The sequence below is a fragment of the Hoplias malabaricus genome, chromosome 7 (assembly GCF_029633855.1).
Source record: "Hoplias malabaricus isolate fHopMal1 chromosome 7, fHopMal1.hap1, whole genome shotgun sequence".
Lineage (NCBI taxonomy): Eukaryota > Metazoa > Chordata > Actinopteri > Characiformes > Erythrinidae > Hoplias > Hoplias malabaricus.
Genome location: NC_089806.1, coordinates 17,454,927 through 17,475,659, shown reverse-complemented (window position 1 = coordinate 17,475,659; position 20,733 = coordinate 17,454,927). Strand labels below are relative to the sequence as shown.

The 20,733-nt window shown below is 40.0% G+C and overlaps 2 protein-coding genes across 2 annotated transcripts; one reads left to right on the top strand and one right to left on the bottom strand.

The window, feature by feature from the left end:
- Positions 1 to 4,944: 4,944 nt before the first annotated feature.
- Positions 4,945 to 12,651, top strand: chgb (chromogranin B). Its single transcript, XM_066677448.1, has 5 exons — positions 4,945 to 5,165; positions 7,739 to 7,785; positions 7,874 to 7,967; positions 8,372 to 11,319; positions 12,471 to 12,651. Exons 1-5 carry the CDS (start codon positions 5,120 to 5,122, stop codon positions 12,525 to 12,527), a joined length of 3,192 nt encoding a protein of 1,063 aa, XP_066533545.1. The 5' UTR covers positions 4,945 to 5,119; the 3' UTR covers positions 12,528 to 12,651.
- Positions 12,652 to 12,791: 140 nt separating this feature from the next.
- trmt6 (tRNA methyltransferase 6 non-catalytic subunit) lies at positions 12,792 to 20,484 on the bottom strand. The gene is made up of 11 exons (XM_066677449.1): positions 20,185 to 20,484; positions 19,530 to 19,660; positions 19,331 to 19,440; positions 19,145 to 19,236; positions 18,977 to 19,060; positions 18,682 to 18,806; positions 18,222 to 18,547; positions 17,000 to 17,085; positions 13,861 to 13,963; positions 13,687 to 13,773; positions 12,792 to 13,509 (listed from the first exon to the last, which is right to left on the bottom strand). Exons 1-11 carry the CDS (start codon positions 20,292 to 20,294, stop codon positions 13,330 to 13,332), a joined length of 1,434 nt encoding a protein of 477 aa, XP_066533546.1. The 5' UTR covers positions 20,295 to 20,484; the 3' UTR covers positions 12,792 to 13,329.
- Positions 20,485 to 20,733: the final 249 nt, after the last annotated feature.

Genomic DNA, 20,733 nt, shown 5'->3' with positions numbered 1-20,733 from the left:
AACTGACTTAAGGGGAAGATCTAAGATTATCCAGTGTCAGCTCAATCAAATACCAAATAAACAAATGACTATGGTTAAAGGCCACAATTTAATGGTTGAAAAAATGTTTTTATCATTTAAGAAAATACAATCAATATATGCAGTGCATTGGTCTTATAATCTGTGTCTTTGTTGCTGATAAAGGTTGAATGATTTGTGGGCATATGTAGCATGTTTTTAAACATTATAAATAAACAAAACTCAGTAGGTTTCACAGTTTCAACTGTTACATTTTAAACTATCTAAAGCATAAAATCGAGTATATGTCCAAAATCTCTAGGCACATTTTCAGGTAGCTTTGGTTCTTAAATAGGTTTGTGTGCCTTGTGCCACAGCTGATGCTGTGAGAATTTATTTGCCTTCAGCCACAAGAGCATTATTAAGGCTAGGTACTGATGTCGGATGATTAGTTCTGGATTACAGACATTACTCCAGCTCTTCTCAAATATATTGGATGGTGCCCAATCATTCCAGAAAAAAAGCAATTTCACTGCTCCATAGTCCAATGCTTTATACCACTCTAACAGACTCTTGGGCATAATGACAGGGGGGTCATGACCTACTGCTCCAGAGTGTCTCGTTCTATTGGCAATGTTTTTCTGTCAGGAATACATTTGGCTTAAATTAGCCTCCATTCAATTACTGCCCTAATACATTTGAATATATAATTTACTGATGTGAATGGAGTCTGGTTGGGCAGTGTAATTAAGATGATGCCTCTATTCCAAGCTCAATATTCTTTTTTGTTTAAGCAAAGATAATATACCAAAGACCATAGACCCCCAAAATCCACTTTTTCCTGCTTCTTCATTCTTTTCGTGCTGCTTCTTTTTGTTCCTGCGTGCAAATGACGTCGATTAAAGTCAGTCATGTAATGCAGTGTCCTGGGGAGCCATTAAAACCCAAAATCCTGCACCATTTTCTTAGCTGCTATGAGTAGAGTTGGCTCTCTCACACATAGTGGTGTTATAAAGTTCTCATCTTTAAAATGGGATGAAATATTAACCAAGAGCCGAGCATTGAAGATATGGTGACTGTATAATTCATTGCATTCCAGTTTTTAAGATGGAGAGCCATGAGACAGGAGTGTTGATCTCCAGATGAACTAACAATCTCACTCACTCAGACCAGACATCAAAGATACACCGTCAAACACTTGGCCCTGTACTTGTACTCTGCACAATGACACTAAAGTTGAATCTAATCTAATCTTAATTATCATACATGTTTGAACATCCATGTGTTTTTGCGCCCTTAATGAAAACCAATTACTGAGTGATTATGTCTGACTAGAGGCAAACATACATCGGAGTAACCTGATTTATATTGATCTTCAGCATTATTGAGGGCAAAGGACCATATCATAAACGTAAACATTCTGACGAAAACGTGAAATGAACTTCAGTCACTGCAGTCATTGTATGGAAACTAAGCTGATAAAACAACCCCTTATGGATTCCTTCTTTTTGTGATGACACAAAAACCACGACCCTTTCACTTATTCAGTTAACAACGATTTAGCTTTGTTCATTAATGCTGAAGTTGTAAGGCATGTTTCAGCCTGAACTGCTTTCTGACCAAGGCACAGTGCAGAGTTATTAAAATATATTTATTTCAGTCATATATCTGTCCTAAATGAATGGCTATATTAACACTTGTAATAATCAAGTATAAATGGTTAATCGAGTTTGGAAACATATGAACAAAAATTAATAACATTTGGTGCATAAAACTATGCAATGAATGAAAATAAAAAGAAATGTTAAAAAAACAAGCAAAATAGAAGTTTTGCCTAATTACAATAATAATAAAAAAATGCAGTGCAGTCCATAATTTTGCCAATATAAATTAAATATAAAAAAGCTATATAATATAAACAAAACTACACTATTGGTTAAGAATCTAAGGCTAAATATTTGTGCAGCTATTCAAAAGCTGAACAACATCCTGCCCCACTGCGATGTTACCACAGCAACAAATACACCTCCAGCATGATCTACACCTATGAACTAAGTCTAAATATGAGCAACAGAAGCATAACTGAATTTGTACATGTGCTGCAGTCCTGCAGAGTCTTTTATTACAGTCATTTGAACCTGTGGTTTGTTTCTGTTAACCCACCAAGACTTTGGCCTGGCTGTACATACATGTGCATGGGTGAGCACCTTTGCCTTTGAGGATCTACTCGTTTTTATGTAACAGGGATTAGTTACAGCACAGTGTCTGAAGTAGTGGAATTATGTGGAAGTTCTTCTTCCATCTATTAAAAAATACATGATCTCACATCAAAGAACTCTCTGTTTTATTTAGGAGTGTACCCTGAAACACCTAAAACACCAATTCTGCACTTCTAAAAGTTACTTTAAAATATGTTTAAAGCAAAGCCAATGATTATATATAATCAGTTAGAAATGTGAGTATGACCAGGCCCCAGAAGAATAAACCCTTCACAATTGATTGAATGCCACAAGCTCTATGATGTTCCTGCATCTAGAGGAGACTTCTTTGAAAAGTTGCAGCTGCTACTGCAGCAAAGAAGATGCGAATGTCCTATTACTAACCTTTTAGATGAAACAACAAATTACATCTAGTCTACAAACATTTAAACATAACATTTATTTCACTGGGTTTCAAAAATGTGGAGTGTTACTCAAGGCTATGAAATCGCTTGGTGTACACATTCTATCTGATGAATTATTCATATCCAGTTGTAGGCTGAAATATCTGGAGCTTATACAGTGTGGGAGAGAGAAATAGCAAAGTACAGCAAAGATGGGCTCAGCATGATTTCACACAAATACACACATTGACATGAGTAATGCTGTGATCAAACCAATCACGTGGTTTATGTGGGTCTTTAGTTCACACAGCTATATGATACAATAGAAAACAGCCAAATAAAAAAAAGCAACCATTCAAAAGGGTGCATCCCAACTGAATACTTAACACTAATACTAATTAGATTTTGAGTGTGTAGTATTGCAGTGTTGTTATTAGTGTCAGAGTTGAGTATACTCACAATGCCTATTTAAAACTGATTGTGAGAATTATGGATTATAAACACAATGTTGTATGAAATGGGAAGGGAGGAATTAAAGCTGGAAAAACTGCTGCATGTTGGCATAGCAACACATTCACTTCCTGTTAGCACAAAACTAATACATTAATACCATGTGTTCTGACTTTATTATAGTACATAATATATCATTTATGGTATTTGTGTGTCGTACACAACACACACAACACACCAAATGTTTCACATATCAGTTTGTAAGTGTGTGCTCACTCTGAGTTACATTGTGAGAAAGTTGAGATTTTTTATTACAGTGAACACTAGACCTTTAATACTGAAAAATAGATATTGGAGAACACTACTGCAGCCTTCTACTCCTTTTTCTTCCACATCCATAAATCTCTCAGCATGACAATACCAAGCTGCTTTCTGCATGTGTTCAAACAGCGTGGCTATGTAATCAATTGTGTGTGAGTTCGATACTGGCCATTGTACTCTCCAAAACGGTTTCCCAGTGAGAGCTTCCATGGTCCTTTCATCAGTCAGCCATAACTATAAAGCCACCTCCTTGTTCCTAAGTTCATTGTCCATGTTGTCAGCTCCACTGACAATACAGGAGCACTTTGTTCTTCTGTAATGACAGGCTGTCCTTGACATATGCTGATTTTGCCAAAGTGCATCTGGTCCCCCATAAGATTGCGCATCAGTGAGATATCATTGTGCGGGTATGATATGGCTGGTGACTCAGTCTCAGTACTGCAGTGACAGCGATGTGATGGTGATGTTTTAGTGTGTGTTGTGCTGGTACGATTGGATCAGACACAGGAGTGCTCACAACCAAAAACTCCCAGTCAACGTTGTCCTGTAGGCAGCATTCTGTGGTAAAATAATATACTGAAATTGTCAAATCAAACACAGGAGTGGTGTAGCAGTGATACTGGTGTCTCCATGCCACAATAATTAGCCCCAAATAACGAATTAATTAAAGGAACACTAGTATTTTCCGACCTTAAAATTACAGCTTCCAAATAGTTGGATCTGTAATAAGGAGAATAGAGCCTCTTTCTTCGGTACTCTGGGTTCAGAACTGCAGAAACTGCATTATGTAACTTCTGCAGGAGGGTAGGAATCCACCCTATCCCTAAATCCTTGTGTTCAGAGCAGCCTTATAAAGGGAATTATACTCTGCAACTTTTGGAGGAGCCCAGGAGAGAGAAAACCTAATCACTAACTTACTATGGATTAATAAGAACACAACAAACATGATTTTGCGATGATTTCAGCAGGAAACCCATCAATCAGAACTCATTAGTCTTTTGTCTGTTGAGTCCAACAGCTTTTTGAAGTGAGGTTTATACATAGAGGAACATTTAAAATCTGCTCGTAGCCAGTGAGTCCCTGGGGCTACAGACACTGCAGTCTCCTCTTTCTCAGTGCTGTTTCTTGTCAGGCTTTCCCACATTGTGGGGGGGGATGTGTGTGGGGGGGTGATGATTACATAACAGGAAAGTGATGAATATAACGGCTGAGAATCTGCTGAGTGTGTGAGGAAACTACTGCTGAAGAGAGCTGCTTCCAGTTCCTCTGGCCACCACAATGACCCATTTCGAGTTAAGCTGTAGTGTTGTGATACATTTGTGAGACTTGAGCAGTTGTTTCACAGTAAACAACTCCTAGATCTGTGGCATCACATGGCCCGTTCAATAATGAAGTGTTGAAATGCTGAAATGTCACGCCTTCACATTAAAACGGACGTCTCGTTGGATAAAATGGACAGAGAAATGGTCTCTGACGCTGCTTTAATTGGAAGCAGAAGCTCATGAATATTAAGCAGCTCGGCTTTTTATGGCCATTGTTTCTTACAGAGCGCTTCAGTTTGGGACGTGACGTGACGAGGTGGTGCAGCCCACGGTCTCTTCACGCTCCTGCTGCGCTCCAAACAGACGCAGCGAGAGCGCAGAGGAGCAACAAGGCGCTCTCAGGAGCAGAGCAGCGCATTGCTGCTCTCCTTTTCTCCTTTCGCGTTTATCTTTACCGTTCGCACCAGAAACTGGTGGACGCTTCGATATGAAGTTCCTGTGTCTGCTCGCCGTTGCTCTGTCGCTCTTTGCCGGTGAGTAACTTGGATTTTCGCCTTTATTCTTTGCGCTATTACACTGGCCATAGCGCAGATTTCAGCACCATGGTCAGTGGCACGCTCACGCGTTTCTCTCTGAGGCTGATGTTGGAGGCAGGATCACAAAGAGCATTCTCTTTCAGACCCTGCTGCTCTGACTTTGAACCAACACACACGCACACACACACACGCCTGTTATAGATACTGTAAAGCTTGGGTTGGGACAGTTGGTATTTTTACATAAGAAAAATTTTTTTTAATTATATATACATATATATATACATATATATACATATGTTATACATATATATATATATATGTTTGAGTGTGTGTGTGTGTGTGTGTGTGTGTTGGAATCTCTTCTCTCTAATGCCTAAACCTTGTACTCTTATCTCATTTTGGCACATTTTCTCACTTTTCCCATTCAAAGAATCCAACTGTCTTTTAATACTGTGTTAAAAATCATACACATTTTACAACATTACTCACATTTATTCCATTAAATGTTTAAATATTTTTTTCTATCCTACAACCCCTGGCAAAAATTATGGAATCACCAGTCTCTGAGGATGTTCCTTCAGTTGTTTAATTTTGTAGAAAAAAAGCAGATCACAGACATGACAAAAAACTAAAGGCACTTCAAATGGTAACTTTCTGGCTTTAAGAAACTAAAAGAAATCAAGAAAAATAATTGTGGTAGCCAGTAACAGTTAGATTTTTAGAACAAGCACAGGGAATAAATTATGGAATCACTCAATTCTGAGGAAAAATATATGGAATCAGCCTGGACATTTTCATTACAAACACTAACACCTGCATCAGATTAAAGCTGCTCGTTAGTATGCAGCTAAAAAGGAGAAGATCACACCTTGGAGATGTGTTACAACAAGTGGACTGACATGAATCATGGCTCCAACACCAGAGATGTCAATTGAAACAAAGGAGAGGATTATCAAACTCCTTGAAGAGGGTAAATCATCACGCAGTGTTGCACAAGATGTTGGTTGTTCACAGTCAGCTGTGTCTAAACCCTGGACCAAGTACAAACAACATGGGAACGTGGTTAAAGGCAAGCATACTGGTAGACCAAGGAAGACATCAAAGCGTCAAGACAGAAAACCTAAAGCAATATGCCTTGAAAACAGAAAATGTACAACAAAACAAATGAGGAACAAATGGGAGGAAACTGGAGTCAATGTCTGTGACCAAACTGTAAGAAACCGCCTAAAGGAAATGGGATTTACATAGAGAAAAGCTAAAGAAAGCCACCACTAACACCTAAACAGAAAAAAACAAGGTTACAATGGGCTAAGGAAAGGCAATCGTGGACTGTGAATGAATGGATGAAAGTCATGTTCAGTAATGAATCTCGAATCTGCATTGGGCAAGGTGATGATGATGATGGAACTTTTGTTTGGTGCCGTTCCAATGAGATTTATGCAGACGACTGTCTGAAGAAAACATGCAAATTTCCACAGTCATTGATGATATGGGGCTGCATGTCAGGTAAAGGCACTGGGGAGATGGCTGTCATTACATCTTCAATAAATGCACAGGTTTACATTGACATTTTGGACACTTTTCTTATCCCATCTATTGAAAGGATGTTTGGGGATGATGAAATAATTTTTCAAGATGATAATGCATCTGGCCATAGATCAAAATCTTTGAAAACATTCCTTGAAGAAAGACACATAAGGTCAATGGCATGGCCTGCAGACAGTCCGGATCTCAATCCAATGGAAAATCTGTGGTGGAAGTTAAAGAAAATGGTCCATGACAAGGCTCTAATCTGCAAAGCTGATCTGGCAACAGCAATCAGAGAAAGCTGGAGCCAGATTGATGAAGAGTACTCTTTGTCACTCATTAAGTCAATGCCTCAGAGACTGCAAGCAGTTATAAAAGCCAGAGATGGTGCAACAAAGTACTAGTGATGTGTTGGAGTGTTATTTTGTTGGTCATGATTCCATAATTTCCTCAGAATTGAGTGATTCCATAATATATTCCCTAACTGTTTCTGGCCACCACAATTATTTTTCTTGATTTATTTTAGTGTTTCTTAAAGCCAGAAAGTTGCCATTTGAAAGGCCTTTAGTTTTTTGTCATGTCTGTGATCTGCTTTTTTTCTACAAAATTAAACAACTGAAGGAACATCCTCAGAGACGGGTGATTCCATAATTTTTGCCAGGGGATGTATTAGTGTAGTGATCTGGAGAGGTATGAGTTTCTTTTTTTTTTCAAAAATCAAAGATTTGCATTTATTTATCAGTGTGTTGTGAGCAACTGTCCAAAAACAAATTAAAAATAGAGTTTAAATGTAATTAAAAAGGGCTGTTCTCCTTGTGTATTCCTTCTGGCCATGACTCAAATTTTAAGACAATTCTGCGAACATATTTGGTGGTGCTACTTTTTTCTTCTGAAATCCCTGACAGAGATATGCAGATGTGTTTGACAGCTCTGTGTAGCAGATGTGACTTTTAAATGAATGAATGCAACTGTACCCTGATGTAATTCTCAGTTGTTGTTGTTTTTTTCACAAACGGACTGAAATCCTGCATTAAACACCACAGATAATGAGGCATTACCAGTGCTGCAAGAGGGCCGAAGGGAAGATCTGGTATGCTTCACTTGATTTTGTCAGTTTATTATCCGAGGACAAATGACTTTCCCTGAATATATTACAAAATATTCATCTTTCCTTTTAGCTCACGCACTGCCTGGTTCAGATCCTTTCTAAGGCACTGTCCAAATCAGACGCCACTACACTGCAACCTGAATGTAAAGAAATTCTAAAGGCAGGCAAGTAACTCCCATTTGTTTCATCTTGACAGTTTGCTGGATTCTCTACTAAAGGAAGATTAATCTCAAATGAATCACGCCTCACACGTCTGGCTCTAATTTGGCTCTGGTTATTAATTGGGAGGTTGGGGATCTCATTTCAGGGAAATACTGGAATAATACACAAAAAATCTGCAGAGTGGTAGAGGCACATGTGTTTATACTCTTAAAAATAGAGGTAGCAAAAAGAGTCTTTGCCAAGTGCAATAGAAGAAATTGCTTTTGTGAGTTTTTCTTTTAAAACCATTTACATTTAAAGGTTTTTCATAAATCTAAGTTTCAAATATGGTACCAAAAATGCATTACTCAAAGACGTACTGATGATGTGCAGAACATGACACTCATAATTGTAGCTCTTCATGCAGGTTCCATTCACTCTTCCCCTTTGAAAAAGACTGAAGAAGATGTTGTGCCTTCAGAGCAAGAGGAGAAGAAACATGAAGAGCTCTCTAACAACAGGGCACAGGAAGTCATTGAGGAACTTCTCAAAGCAAAGGAGGAAAAGCATGAGGACCAGGATGAGGAACGGAGCCAGGAAGAATTCCCAAATTATTTCAAAAGACATCATCTTCTGACCAGCAAAGAAAAAAGGGACGATCCAGAGGAGGAGAGGAGCCAAGAGGAATTCCCTCAAAAGAGGCACCACTCTATCTTCACTAAAGAGAAGCGTGAGGATGAAGGTGAGGAGCGAAGCCAAGAAGAATTTCCAACCTACGAGCAGAAAAGACATAATCTCCTAAAGAGCAAGGAGAAGCGTGACGAACCAGACTATGACAGAAGCCAGGAAGAGTTCCCACGTTTTGACCAGAAGAGGCACCATGAAGAAGAGGAAGATGAGGAGAGCGAGGAGAGAGAGAAGCGGATTTGGAAACCTACTCTCAGATACCATCACGATAAGGACGATGACTCATTGGATGAAGAGAACGGGCTGGAAGAAAAGTCAGTGGAAGAAGGGGACAGAGATAAAAGACAATGGAGGCCTTCTAAAAGTCAGAGGAGACACCACAAACGTGATGAGGACTCATTGGATGAAGAGAAACAGTCAGAAGAGGAATTCGAGGAGGAAGACGAGGACAGAGCTAAGCGACAAAGGAGACCATCTAAACATCAGAGGAGACAACACAAACGTGATGCTGATTCTTCTGATGAAGAGAAGGGACTGGAAGAAGAGCCAGTGGAAGAAGAAGAAAAAGAAGGGGACAGAGCTAAGCGACAAAGGAGACCATCTAAACATCAGAGGAGACAACACAAACGTGATGCTGATTCTTCTGATGAAGAGAAGGGACTGGAAGAAGAGCCAGTGGAAGAAGAAGAAAAAGAAGGGGACAGAGATAAACGACAATGGAGGCCTTCTAAAAGTCAGAGGAGACACCACAAACGTGATGAGGACTCATTGGATGAAGAGAAGCAGTCAGAAGAGGAATTCGAGGAGGAAGACGAGGACAGAGCTAAGCGACAAAGGAGACCATCTAAACACCAGAGGAGACAGCACAAACGTGATGCTGATTCTTCTGATGAAGAGAAGGGACTGGAAGAAGAGCCAGTGGAAGAAGAAGAAAAAGAAGGGGACAGAGATAAACGACAATGGAGGCCTTCTAAAAGTCAGAGGAGACACCACAAACGTGATGAAGACTCATTGGATGAAGAGAAGCACTCAGACGAAGAATTCGAGGAGGAGGAGGAAGAGGACAGAGCTAAGCGACAATGGAGACCATCTAAACATCAGAGGAGACACCACAAACGAGATGCTGATTCTTCGGATGAAGAGAAGGGACTGGAAGAAGAGTCAATAGAAGAAGAAGAAAAAGAAGAAGACAGAGATAAACGACAATGGAGGCCTTCTAAAAGTCAGAGGAGACACCACAAACGAGATGAAGACTCATTGGATGAAGAGAAGCACTCAGACGAGGAATTTGAGGAGGAAGAAGATGAGGACAGAGCTAAGCGACAATGGAGACCATCTAAGCACCAGAGGAGACAGCACAAACGTGATGCTGATTCTTCTGATGAAGAGAAGGGGCTGGAAGAAGAGCCAGTGGAAGAAGAAGAAAAAGAAGAAGACAGAGATAAACGACAATGGAGGCCTTCTAAAAGTCAGAGGAGACACCACAAACGTGATGAAGACTCATTGGGTGAAGAGAAGCAGTCAGAAAATGAATTTGAGGAGGAGGAGGAAGAGGACAGAGCTAAGCGACAAAGGAGACCATCTAAACATCAGAGGAGACAACACAAACGTGATGCTGATTCTTCTGATGAAGAGAAGAGGTTTGGAGAAGAATCAGTGGAAGAAGAAGAAAAAGAAGGGGACAGAGATAAACGACAATGGAGGCCTTCTAAAAGTCAGAGGAGACACCACAAACGTGATGAGGACTTGTTGAATGACGAGAAGCACTCAGACGAAGAATTCGAGGAGGAGGAGGAAGAGGACAGAGCTAAGCGACAATGGAGACCATCTAAACACCAGAGGAGACACCACAAACGAGATGCTGATTCTTCGGATGAAGGGAAGGGACTGGAAGAAGATTCAGTGGAAGAAGAAGAGAGAGCTAAAAGACAGTGGAGGCCATCTAAACACCAGCGGAGACACCACAAACGAGATGCCGCTTCTTCTGATGAAGACTTGGAAGACATGGAGAGTGAGGAGATGGACAAAAGGTCTTGGTGGCCCTCTCACTGGTTCCCACACCAGAGGCACTACAAGCGCAGTGGAGACTCTGAGGAGGACTCTGAAGAGCATCCACTTGATAAGAGATATGGGGAGTTAGAGGAGTATGAAGACAAGGAGAAAAGCATCCACCCCATTAAACACTACCACACACATGGAAGGAATGAAGATGAAGAAAACAAAGAAGGGAAAATTCACAGTCTCTACAACTTACTGGAGGTTTCCCAGAAGCACCACTCACCCGAGGAGGAAGAGGAGGAGCTAATCGCCCGAGAGATAAGTGAAAACAAAGATAATTTGTCCAGTCAGGAGGAGGAGAAAAGCCACCACAGCGCTTCAGAGGAGGAGAAGCAGAAGGAGGCAGCGCTGAAATACCTGACTGAGAAGAGGAACAAGCTGGAGGAGCGCCTGCTGAAGGAGGGCGAGGTTTACGAGAAGCGCAATCCCTGGATTTATCGCGAATACTACCATCCAGCCTGGTACAAGAGAGGCTCTGATGGAAACGAGAGATTTGCAGGTGGCCGTCCTTCGCAACAGCTAGAGGAAATCGCCAAGGCCCTCCGATACAAGCGGGGTCTCCTATCTCAGAAAGATTCGTCTGAGGGGGGAAAGACTGAACTTCATCAGAGACCTCTGACTCCAGATGAGGTAAGCACATTAACATACACACAAGTTGACACTTGCAAAGCAGCAAATGGCTGCCTTTGTAAAACATGTGGTTAAAGGTGAGTGGGTGGGTTCTAACCCAGTTCTAAGGCGCTTATAAGACTCAGTGACAGAATATGAAGTTGTAAGCCTGGCATGGAGGCGTGGTGGTGCTGCAGGTACCAAGCCCTACCTCGTGTCACTGTCTTTGAGAAGTCTTGTGTCCTCTCCCTGTGCCTGCATGGGTTTCCTCTGGGCATTTTGGTAGGTGTATAAGCTATGCCAAATATAGCTATAGCTTTTGTGACATAAATTGTTTATGCAAGATAAGAATTACAGGAGAAATGAGGTCAGTTTAAATCATTGCAGTCAGGTGCCTGTGCAATGTTTGTTGCAGGCTCATGAACTTAACCAACGTCCCATAACAGTTCCAGCAAGAAAGTGTGTCAGTAGATTCTGTACAAGTTTTTATAGCGCAGTGTACAGCAAGAAAACTCATCAGCCTAGACTGCACTGCCTCATAAGCCAGCCAACAAAAACCTGCACAAAAACATTCACGTTACAAATGATGCCTCGCAGCTTTAAGAGTAGAACACGGTAAACAAAGCTCTGCTGCTTAAAGTGGGAAATAACACTGTGTGGAGGGGTCACAGTATGAAACTGATCAATTCAAGGAAGAGTGGAAGCACTTTCCAAAGCCATTCCCTTTCGTTTACTGCATGGAGTGCCAACTGCCCCTAAAAAAACATTAATCATCTCCCGCTTCAGTGGCTCCCCAGTGAGTGGTTGTATCAAATCATGCCTATTAAAACGACACTAGAGTTATCATCCCTTCCAATGAATGCAGCACCACTATCGTGCTGTGTGGTCTGTTCGCCAAAGATTTAAAGGCACAGAGAGATGGCTGGCTTATAGTAAAATTTTTCATCCTGACAGGACTGTTGTATGGCTTCAGGCACATTCCACCACATGGGACTTTGGCAAAGTACGTTGCACGGTTGAAGAAGGAAACAAAAAAATACTAAGAGACTAATGTTGTTCTTTAACCACAAACATGTCTCCATTTATCAGACATTGGTTCATTCCATGTTTTCCCTTTTCCAGACCGGTCATAGCTGTGGTGATATCTTTTTTTTTTTTTATCTTTTCCTTAGTTAAAAGAACTGGAGAAACTGGCTTCAATGGATGAGCAACTAAAGCACTTGGATTAATTGATTTCAGGAAGAGAAGAAAACCAGCTATCCAAAGAAAAGGCAACAGTTAAAGTTTCCAATTACGTCCTTCCAGAGGCTTTGTGTGCTGCTGCTTCGGGCTGCTTTTGGATTCATTAATGCATTCTAACTCAGTTCTGTGTTATAAAGTTTGCTCATAGCATTAGTTCATGTTAATGCTTTATATGTGAAATATGTATTATTGGTAGTGGAGGCCTTATAATAGAGAACTGCATTAATAAAATGGCTTAAATATTCATGAAGTCAAACTTCATGCAATGAAGAAAAAAAAAAAAAAAAAAAAGAAAACTATGCCTGTTTATTAACGTTCTTACAACCTGTGTAAACTGATATCAAGAGCCAAAAGCATGACATTTATTAATTATTCTCTTAGACTTATGTTTGCATTTGGTTGTGTGCATCTAGTAAACTGTGTTATGTCGGGACCCAAAACTCAGTGTTTTTGTTTTGTTTATGCTTCTACAATGAATAATACAGACACCTTTTTCCTCAGTTTATTGGCCATTATCAAGTCAATGCGATTGTTCAGTGATGTACTATATAATGAAATGGCTCATTTGTTTCCTGGCACTTTTTGCTTATAGAAAATTTAAAAACAGCAGAATGTGAGAAGCCTTATAAAGCTGGATGAAAGACTGGCTATTGGAAAACTAACTCAATAAGAAGAGAATTTGTACAATAAAGCCTAGCTACTTAAACAGAGAAGTAATATAGAACGTCTCCATGGGAAGAGGCTAAATTGGTTTATTCATATTAAAATAAGTTAGACTGAGCAGAAGGGCTAGGCAGAACTGTTGCTCGTGCTCCTAATCTCATCTAATTTCATCCTCTTCGCCGCTGGTTCGCCTGATTTGTGCTGAGCTCCTGATGTGGCAGCGTCAGCAGTAACAGTGATTCCAGAGAGCACATACCCTCCTCCCCCACTCATCAGCAGCACTGGATGGGTTCTGTTGGGTAACACCTGTCAACAAATTAAATAGAACCTTAACAAAGGAAATGAACGTTTCATTTAAACATACCACAACAAATGATTAATGGCAATCTTACACAATACATCTGTATCAAAGCAATCATTTATTAAAATTATTGTGCATTCTTACATAGGTTCTGAATGCTAACGTAAATCAAACTGAATCACCTGGTAATGCCTGAGCCAAGAGTCTGTCAGTCTGAGACTAATGGCTCCACCTTGCTCCCTGAGCTTTGTATAGCATTCAATTAAAGGCTAAAAAAAAAGAGAGGCAAATATTACACTTGAGTTATCCTTCAACATGCAATTTTATAAAAGAAGAAAAATCATTACTACCAGTACCTCCCTATATTGGCAATACACTACAAATGGTCTAGATGGTGCCACAAACTTCAATAATCCCAGCAGCACAGGACAGGGGTGGAAGCGACTGGCGATCACTAACCTGCAGAGAACAATCCATTCAGCAGTTAAACCATGCAGTTCAGCACTGTGCATGTTACATTTTCAGAAAGACTAAATCAAATGTTCAATACAACAGCATATTAGCCAAGGAATCAATACATGAGATGAGGTGTCAAGCTTCACTGACCTTCCTATATATCAAAGATGTCTAAAGTCAGCAGTGTAATGCTATTCTCATCATAAGCAAAGCGGTAAACAAATATATAACTTTGCAATGGCCACTCAGACCACCAAGCCAGCGAATCTCTCAGTCTAAAGTATTTACGATTAACCTACTGTTGTATTGTTTTTCAGAGTAGTAAACCAGATTTTTATAAAGCGTTGACCATTCTCTACAAAGTTTGATCAAATTAGACCTTTTATATGGCTCCTCTGCAGATAGCGTCATGGAGCCTTCCAAGGATTCATAACTGCAGTAGTTTTATAATTCATGTCCCTTACCAGCTGGAGTTAGAACAGTTTTATAGAGCGAGCAAGAGCTGAGAGACAGTTATAGGGAATAATGGAAAATGAGGTCATATCCCACTTGTATCACTGAAACTGCATAAAAACTCATCTCTGATTATCAAAATTAGATACTTAGAAGTTATTTCTGAGGAAAAATCATTGAATGCCTTAAAAAGGAGCTTAGATGTAGCTCGGCATCTTCACCATGCAGTACACACAGATCTTTGTACATGCAATTAGTCCTTGCCTCTAGCTCCCCGTTGACAGAACTGTTGCTTAGGTTCGATCTGTATGAAACCCCGACTCTTTGAAACAGTAGGTTAAAGGCCGATTTTCATACAATGCAGTTTCAATGTAAGAAATGTTCAGTAATGTAACGTGTAAACCTTGCAGAGCGCACAAGTTAGTCATATGTAAAGTCTTCAAGCTACAGAGACAATAACCTTTGTTTATATCTGACTCGAATGGCAGTTTGTAAAATTACACCATGCCCTTTAATGAGGTACAAACATTTCTCGGAATGGTGGCTGACAAAACAGTGAGTGCCTGTGCAACAAAGGGATAAAAATACACACTGATCTGTCTGCAGATCAGTCTGCAAATTCAAGTTGATTTCCAGAGGACATCACTGCAATGCTGAGAAAAACTAAAGAAGCTGAAAAGCTGATGTCTGGAGCAGATTTGGGTGTTGCCTGCTATGTTTTGAGGGGAGCTGTGGTTGTGGAAAATGAACCAAGCTCCAGGTATCAAAAAATGAGTGTTGAGTAGTGCAGGTAACATGCAGTGGAAAAGCTTATGTTTCAAGCTCAAAATTAGCTTTGACTCAAAATTGCTCATTTGTGATGAGCACTTAGAGCTTTGTTTTTAGTTTAGCAGCAATTTTAGCAATGATTAGCACTTTTCCTCCCTTTTTTCACTCTTTACTGCAGTATTAACCCTGTTAAAAACTGACAAGGCTGATTTAAAATAGTTACATTTACAGCCAATTTATGATGAAATGCTATTGTTTTGTAAAGGAAGTGGGGACAGGGCAGAGTTAGGAAAATACTCTGGGTAAGTCCAGACTGACCTTGTCCCATTTTTCCTACCAACTCACCCCAAAAAGGCTTGTGGGAAATCAAGTCAAGGAAAGATACATATGGCTCGCCAAAAGGAGGACACATTTTAAGGATACTCTAAAGATACGTCTTGGTAAAGAGGACAGTATATATGATGGATGCAGCTAAAAAGCACCCTTCAATGCTCACAGTCACATAAATGAGAAACAGTGAATATAGCTCTATAAAAATAAAAAATGTGTTTCAAAAACACATTGGCTACATTCATTTTTCATTCTTATGAACCCTGTTTGTGATGTAGGCATCAATATATTACAAACAATGTATTCCCTAGGGCTGGGCGATATAGCGATATATTGAAATATATTGGAGATAGAACAGGAAGGGAGTTAGTCTATAGAAAAAAGAAAAGCTGGTTGGTTATATATAAATGTTTTGGATTTGATCGGTCAGATGAGGAACAGAAACGACTATCTGCAGGGAATGCCTAAAGGAGGTAGCATCAAAATGCAGGAGAACTCCCAGCCTATTTCACCACTTACAACTGCAGCACAACCTTCTGTACGAAGCTGTTAAACTCTGAGGTGATGCTGCAGCTACTGTTCTGAAGTATTCACGTCCCAGTACAGTTCCCATAAACCAGTTCAGACAGCATTGCACGCTTCATTAGCTAATGCTGTGCCTTACGAAAAGAAAAGTACGTAGTGGCGTGTCATTACTAAAGCAGTTGTTTATTACATGGCAATGGGTATGGTCCCCGTCTCTACAGTAGAGAAAAAGGGCTCAGAAAGGCTGATTATAACTTCTGGCCCACGATACCAAATATCTGTCAATACCGATGACAGATATATGGTCAAGTCGCACCTGTGAGCCATATTTGAGCGTGACTATCCACTTTATTGAAGATTGGGGGATTAAAATGTGTGTTTGTAGACGAGATATTTCCCAGAATTCCACACTGGGAGCACAGAGCCGAAGCCTTTACAGTGTTCTTAAAATCACTTTAATACAGACACTGTAGGTCTGTAAATTAATAAAGTCATTTGACATGTACTTTAGTCTTTATTTTGATAAATAATAATGTTTTTCTGACATTTTCTTGCTTTGCTTTACCACTGAATTTTCTTCAATGTACAATTATAGGGAAAAGTAAAAGACACTCAATGAAAACCTATGTCTTAAACACACATGGACATTTGATTTTCATATGAATATTGAGAGATGAGCTTGAGCTAACACACGAAACTGAATGTTCTGTTTATAAAATGTTCATAAAACATTTATTCACATTATTTTTCACAACATATCACCATTCAGCTAAAATTATATCGAGAAATGATGTTTGTCCATATTGTCCAGGTCTAGTATTCCCTACAAAGAACAAAAAAGGGTCTCACTGAGACAAACCCTACCCTACTGCCCCCAGTTTACCAAAAGGATTGCTAGGATCTACAGAGTAAAAAACAAAACATAAATACAAAACAAACAAACCAAAAACCTAGGGAACTTACCCATCTGCATTGCGGGTCTCTAAAAGAGCAGCGGCTGCCGCCAGCTTTTTTCTCTTCTCCTCCATTCTCATCTTTTTGTCCTGTGCCTGCCAGAAGGAGAGAGCCCCAGGTTAGTTCCCATCAGATAGACAGATCTATTTTCTGGACTCTGCATTTTCTGAGCAAGAATAAAATATATCTTATTGCTTCTTTAAAAAAAAAATCAACATACTCTAATAAGACCTACAGTATCTACAAAAAAAAATGGGCCTAATATTTTAGAGTGACATCCCTCTGTCGAGGTGTGCCACAGTAAACTGATTACAATAAAGTGGTGGGTTCTGACAAGATTTCTCAAATATTAAAAACCTATATTTGTGTCCTCAGGAATCTAGATACTAGAGAATGCTAAAGTAATGTTTGTTCTTGGCAGCGTGATCAATTTTGACCAGAATTGTGTTGGGCTTTGAGTCATGGTCACACTGGGTTTTACATATTGTGTGGCCTTGTGAAATAGGTGCAGCTGAGAGGAGCCCAGAAATGAGCGATATAAACAGTCCTGCATTTTGGTTCAGTAGTTTTTCATCTGAAGAGCAGTAGTATTGCAGCAACAAACATGCAGAGTTCTGAAAGAACAGTTTTGTTAGCTCTACTTATACTTGTGCTGTATGTATGTAATCTGCACAATAGATTTGTAATATCTCAAATATTAAAACCACAACGATCAGCATTTCCTCCATGTTTTCCAAGATATAGACGAGACTGTAGTGTGTGTCAGAGGTCACACCACCAGAGGTGCAGTCAGGAACGCATATTTGCATGTGGAAGTTAACCAAATTTGAATTTGACGTGAAACATTGGAAGCTAAATTTATTCACCTGTAAATCATGCACACGAAATTCACCTCTCACAGCCAAGACCTCAGCGTGACCCTGGACTTTGTCATAAATTTATTCTAACTATATCAATCACTGGAGAGTTTCCAGTCTTTATCTATAAAGGGCAGTGGTGCTGCTAGTTTTCATATTAACACAGCAGAATCACATGAGATGTGCTGACTAAAGGCCTGTTTAGTTTAGATCGCTTTAATCTAAATTGCAATGGCAATATCGCTCAGGAAAATCACAATTAAATATTTCCTGAAATCACTCAGCCCTACTGAAAGCTCACAGCATCTGATGAAATAAGAAGAGTCAGGAGTCCTCCTGCTCGTTTCAAAAGAAAACCTGCAGCTCATTCTCACCTTTTGCTCCCGCAGCCTCTCCCTCTCCTCCTTTTTCTTAGCCTCTGCTGGGTCTGTGCTCACATCCATGCTCTGTGGCTCGGAGGTGCCCTCCTCACCCCCGGCTGAGGAAACCTGAGAGAGGCCAGACTGCTCGTCTGACTGCTCATTGCTCTGAGAGTCCATGTTTTTTTCATCCACATTCAGTGTTCCTGACAGAAGGGCATTCACCTTACAGAGGGGAAAATCATGTAGGGTCTTATGGAAGTGTGAAGGGAAGCCAAAGCTCTCCATTCCTGCTCTCACTGGACCTCCACCTGGATACATCTGGATCACTGAGCCATGTCCTGCAAGAGAGAACAAATGAAAGAGCAAGTACAGCAAAACCCTATGCTGCCATTAGGCAGATAATAAAAAACAAACATACTGGCAGTGTGAGTAACAAATTAATACAAAATAAATACAATAAATATACACATACCTCCCATTCTCTCCATAACTGAACCAAGAACCAGGCCAGCACATGTCTCAAACACAATGATCTTACTGCCTGCATGGATGTTGGCCAAGGTCAGCATTTGTGCTAATGTGTCATATCGCAGGTGACTGCAACAGCAATAAATAAATGACAAAACATTTCTAGAGATGTATCTGAAACAATATTAAAACACCACAGCTTTCTTCACAGTCTAGATGTTTTATTTAAGTGTCATTATAGAAATGACAGAGGTTGCTGTTGTCATGGTAATAATGCTAAGAACAATGGGGAAGCATACCATATTTTTCCAGGTTCCCTGCCATGGTACATCAAGGCTAGAATACGGGAGGTAGGCCTCAATACTGTTATGCTGCTCTCATACCTGCAAAACACCAAGTATTTACTAATCAAAACACTAATAGCTACGGCGTATATCAGGAATCATCCCGCTACCCTCTCCACTTACTTCTTTTTTTTCTTCTTGATGTATTTCTCCTGAGCAAATTCAGTTTTATCCTTGAATGTTGTGCTATTGTCTATAAGTTGCTGAATAATTTCCTAAAGATGAGAGTTTCAATGAATACAACGCAAATCCATCAGACACAAATATAGTGCAAAAATTCAAAACCCAAAGATTATTAATAATAAATACCTGCCCTTTCAACCCTTGTTCTTTCAGTGATTCAATGTCATCTCGTGTCAGTTTCTGTGATTTGCCATCATCCACAATGTGTCTATTGTCCAAGCCAGCTCCTTTGTTTTCTGTTTAGAAAGACCGTACAGTCAAATTCAGAGTTTAATGGTTATGTAAAAACATCTACAGGCTACAGTCAGTCAGTCTCCTCCATCACCTGCAGCATCTTCTGGGTTTTTTGGTTTACGCAGGGTCAGTTTCCCACCACTGTCCACTTCAAATATAGAGCCATACAGTTGCCCAACAGCATTGTCCAGGAAGATCCACTGCTTCTCAAAAATCACTTTTCTGAGAAAGGAGATCCATTGTTACAAGGCAGGAACTGTAAGTATGAGTAAAGCAATAATATACTTGGGTAATGCTGCTATACACTGCCTTTAGCAATGGTATAGAATTGATTTCTCAATTGATTTTTCAGAAGCTTAGTGTCCTACTTCAGAGTAACACATTTAGGCCTGAAGTAGTTATGTAGGCTGTGTGAAGAATTTAGGCAGGGCAGATTCTCAGTTGAGAAAACCATTATACTTGTTTACTTAATGAGAATATTTGTGGGACATTAAATTCAAAACTGCCTGTTTCCCCATCGCCACCACTGTGAAAGCCTCTGACCAAATACGTTTGTGACCAAGTACGTTAACAAAATATTTCATGTCAAATCTCTCTCAATAATTTGTTTACATATTAAACACTTTCATATTAAGATTTTTAAGTGAAAAAAGGCAGATTTTTTCTTTAGGCACAAGAATAGAGGTGTACAGCTCGGGTAAAGCAGTGGTAGGAATTTGACAAATAGCGACAGAAAGGGAACTTACTTTCTCTTCTCCACCTGCACGGACTTGTAGACGTCTGCTCTCTTCAGAACCACGAATTCTCCTTCGCTGATTCTGCCCTCCTCATCTCCACTGTCCGCCATTTCTAACATTCACACACACACAACCCCACACACTTCTTGTCGAACGGAGAACGACTTTCTGCTTCGGCAGCCTCCCCTCCCTCCAACAGTAACACAATCAGAGAGAAATACAGTGCTGATAAACACTTATACTCTCTCTCTCCACGTGCAACTAGCTTTTTCACAAACCAAAGGATGATTAATCGATCCAACCCACCGCTGAATGCACAACCAGGAAGACTATATGATCACAGATAAGTTCAGCGCGCTAAGTAATTTATAAAATAAAAGTCCTAGGGAAAAGGCTAAAACAGTTCATTATTTGGACGTGTGTATTCTTTTGTGAAATTTGTACTTTCCCGAGCATTGTTAGAACGATATACCTTTTACTTTTAATTTTTAAAGCAGAAATACACCGTCCTTACGGATCACCAGAATGAAAACAACTAAGGCACGGGGAAAGACTGTG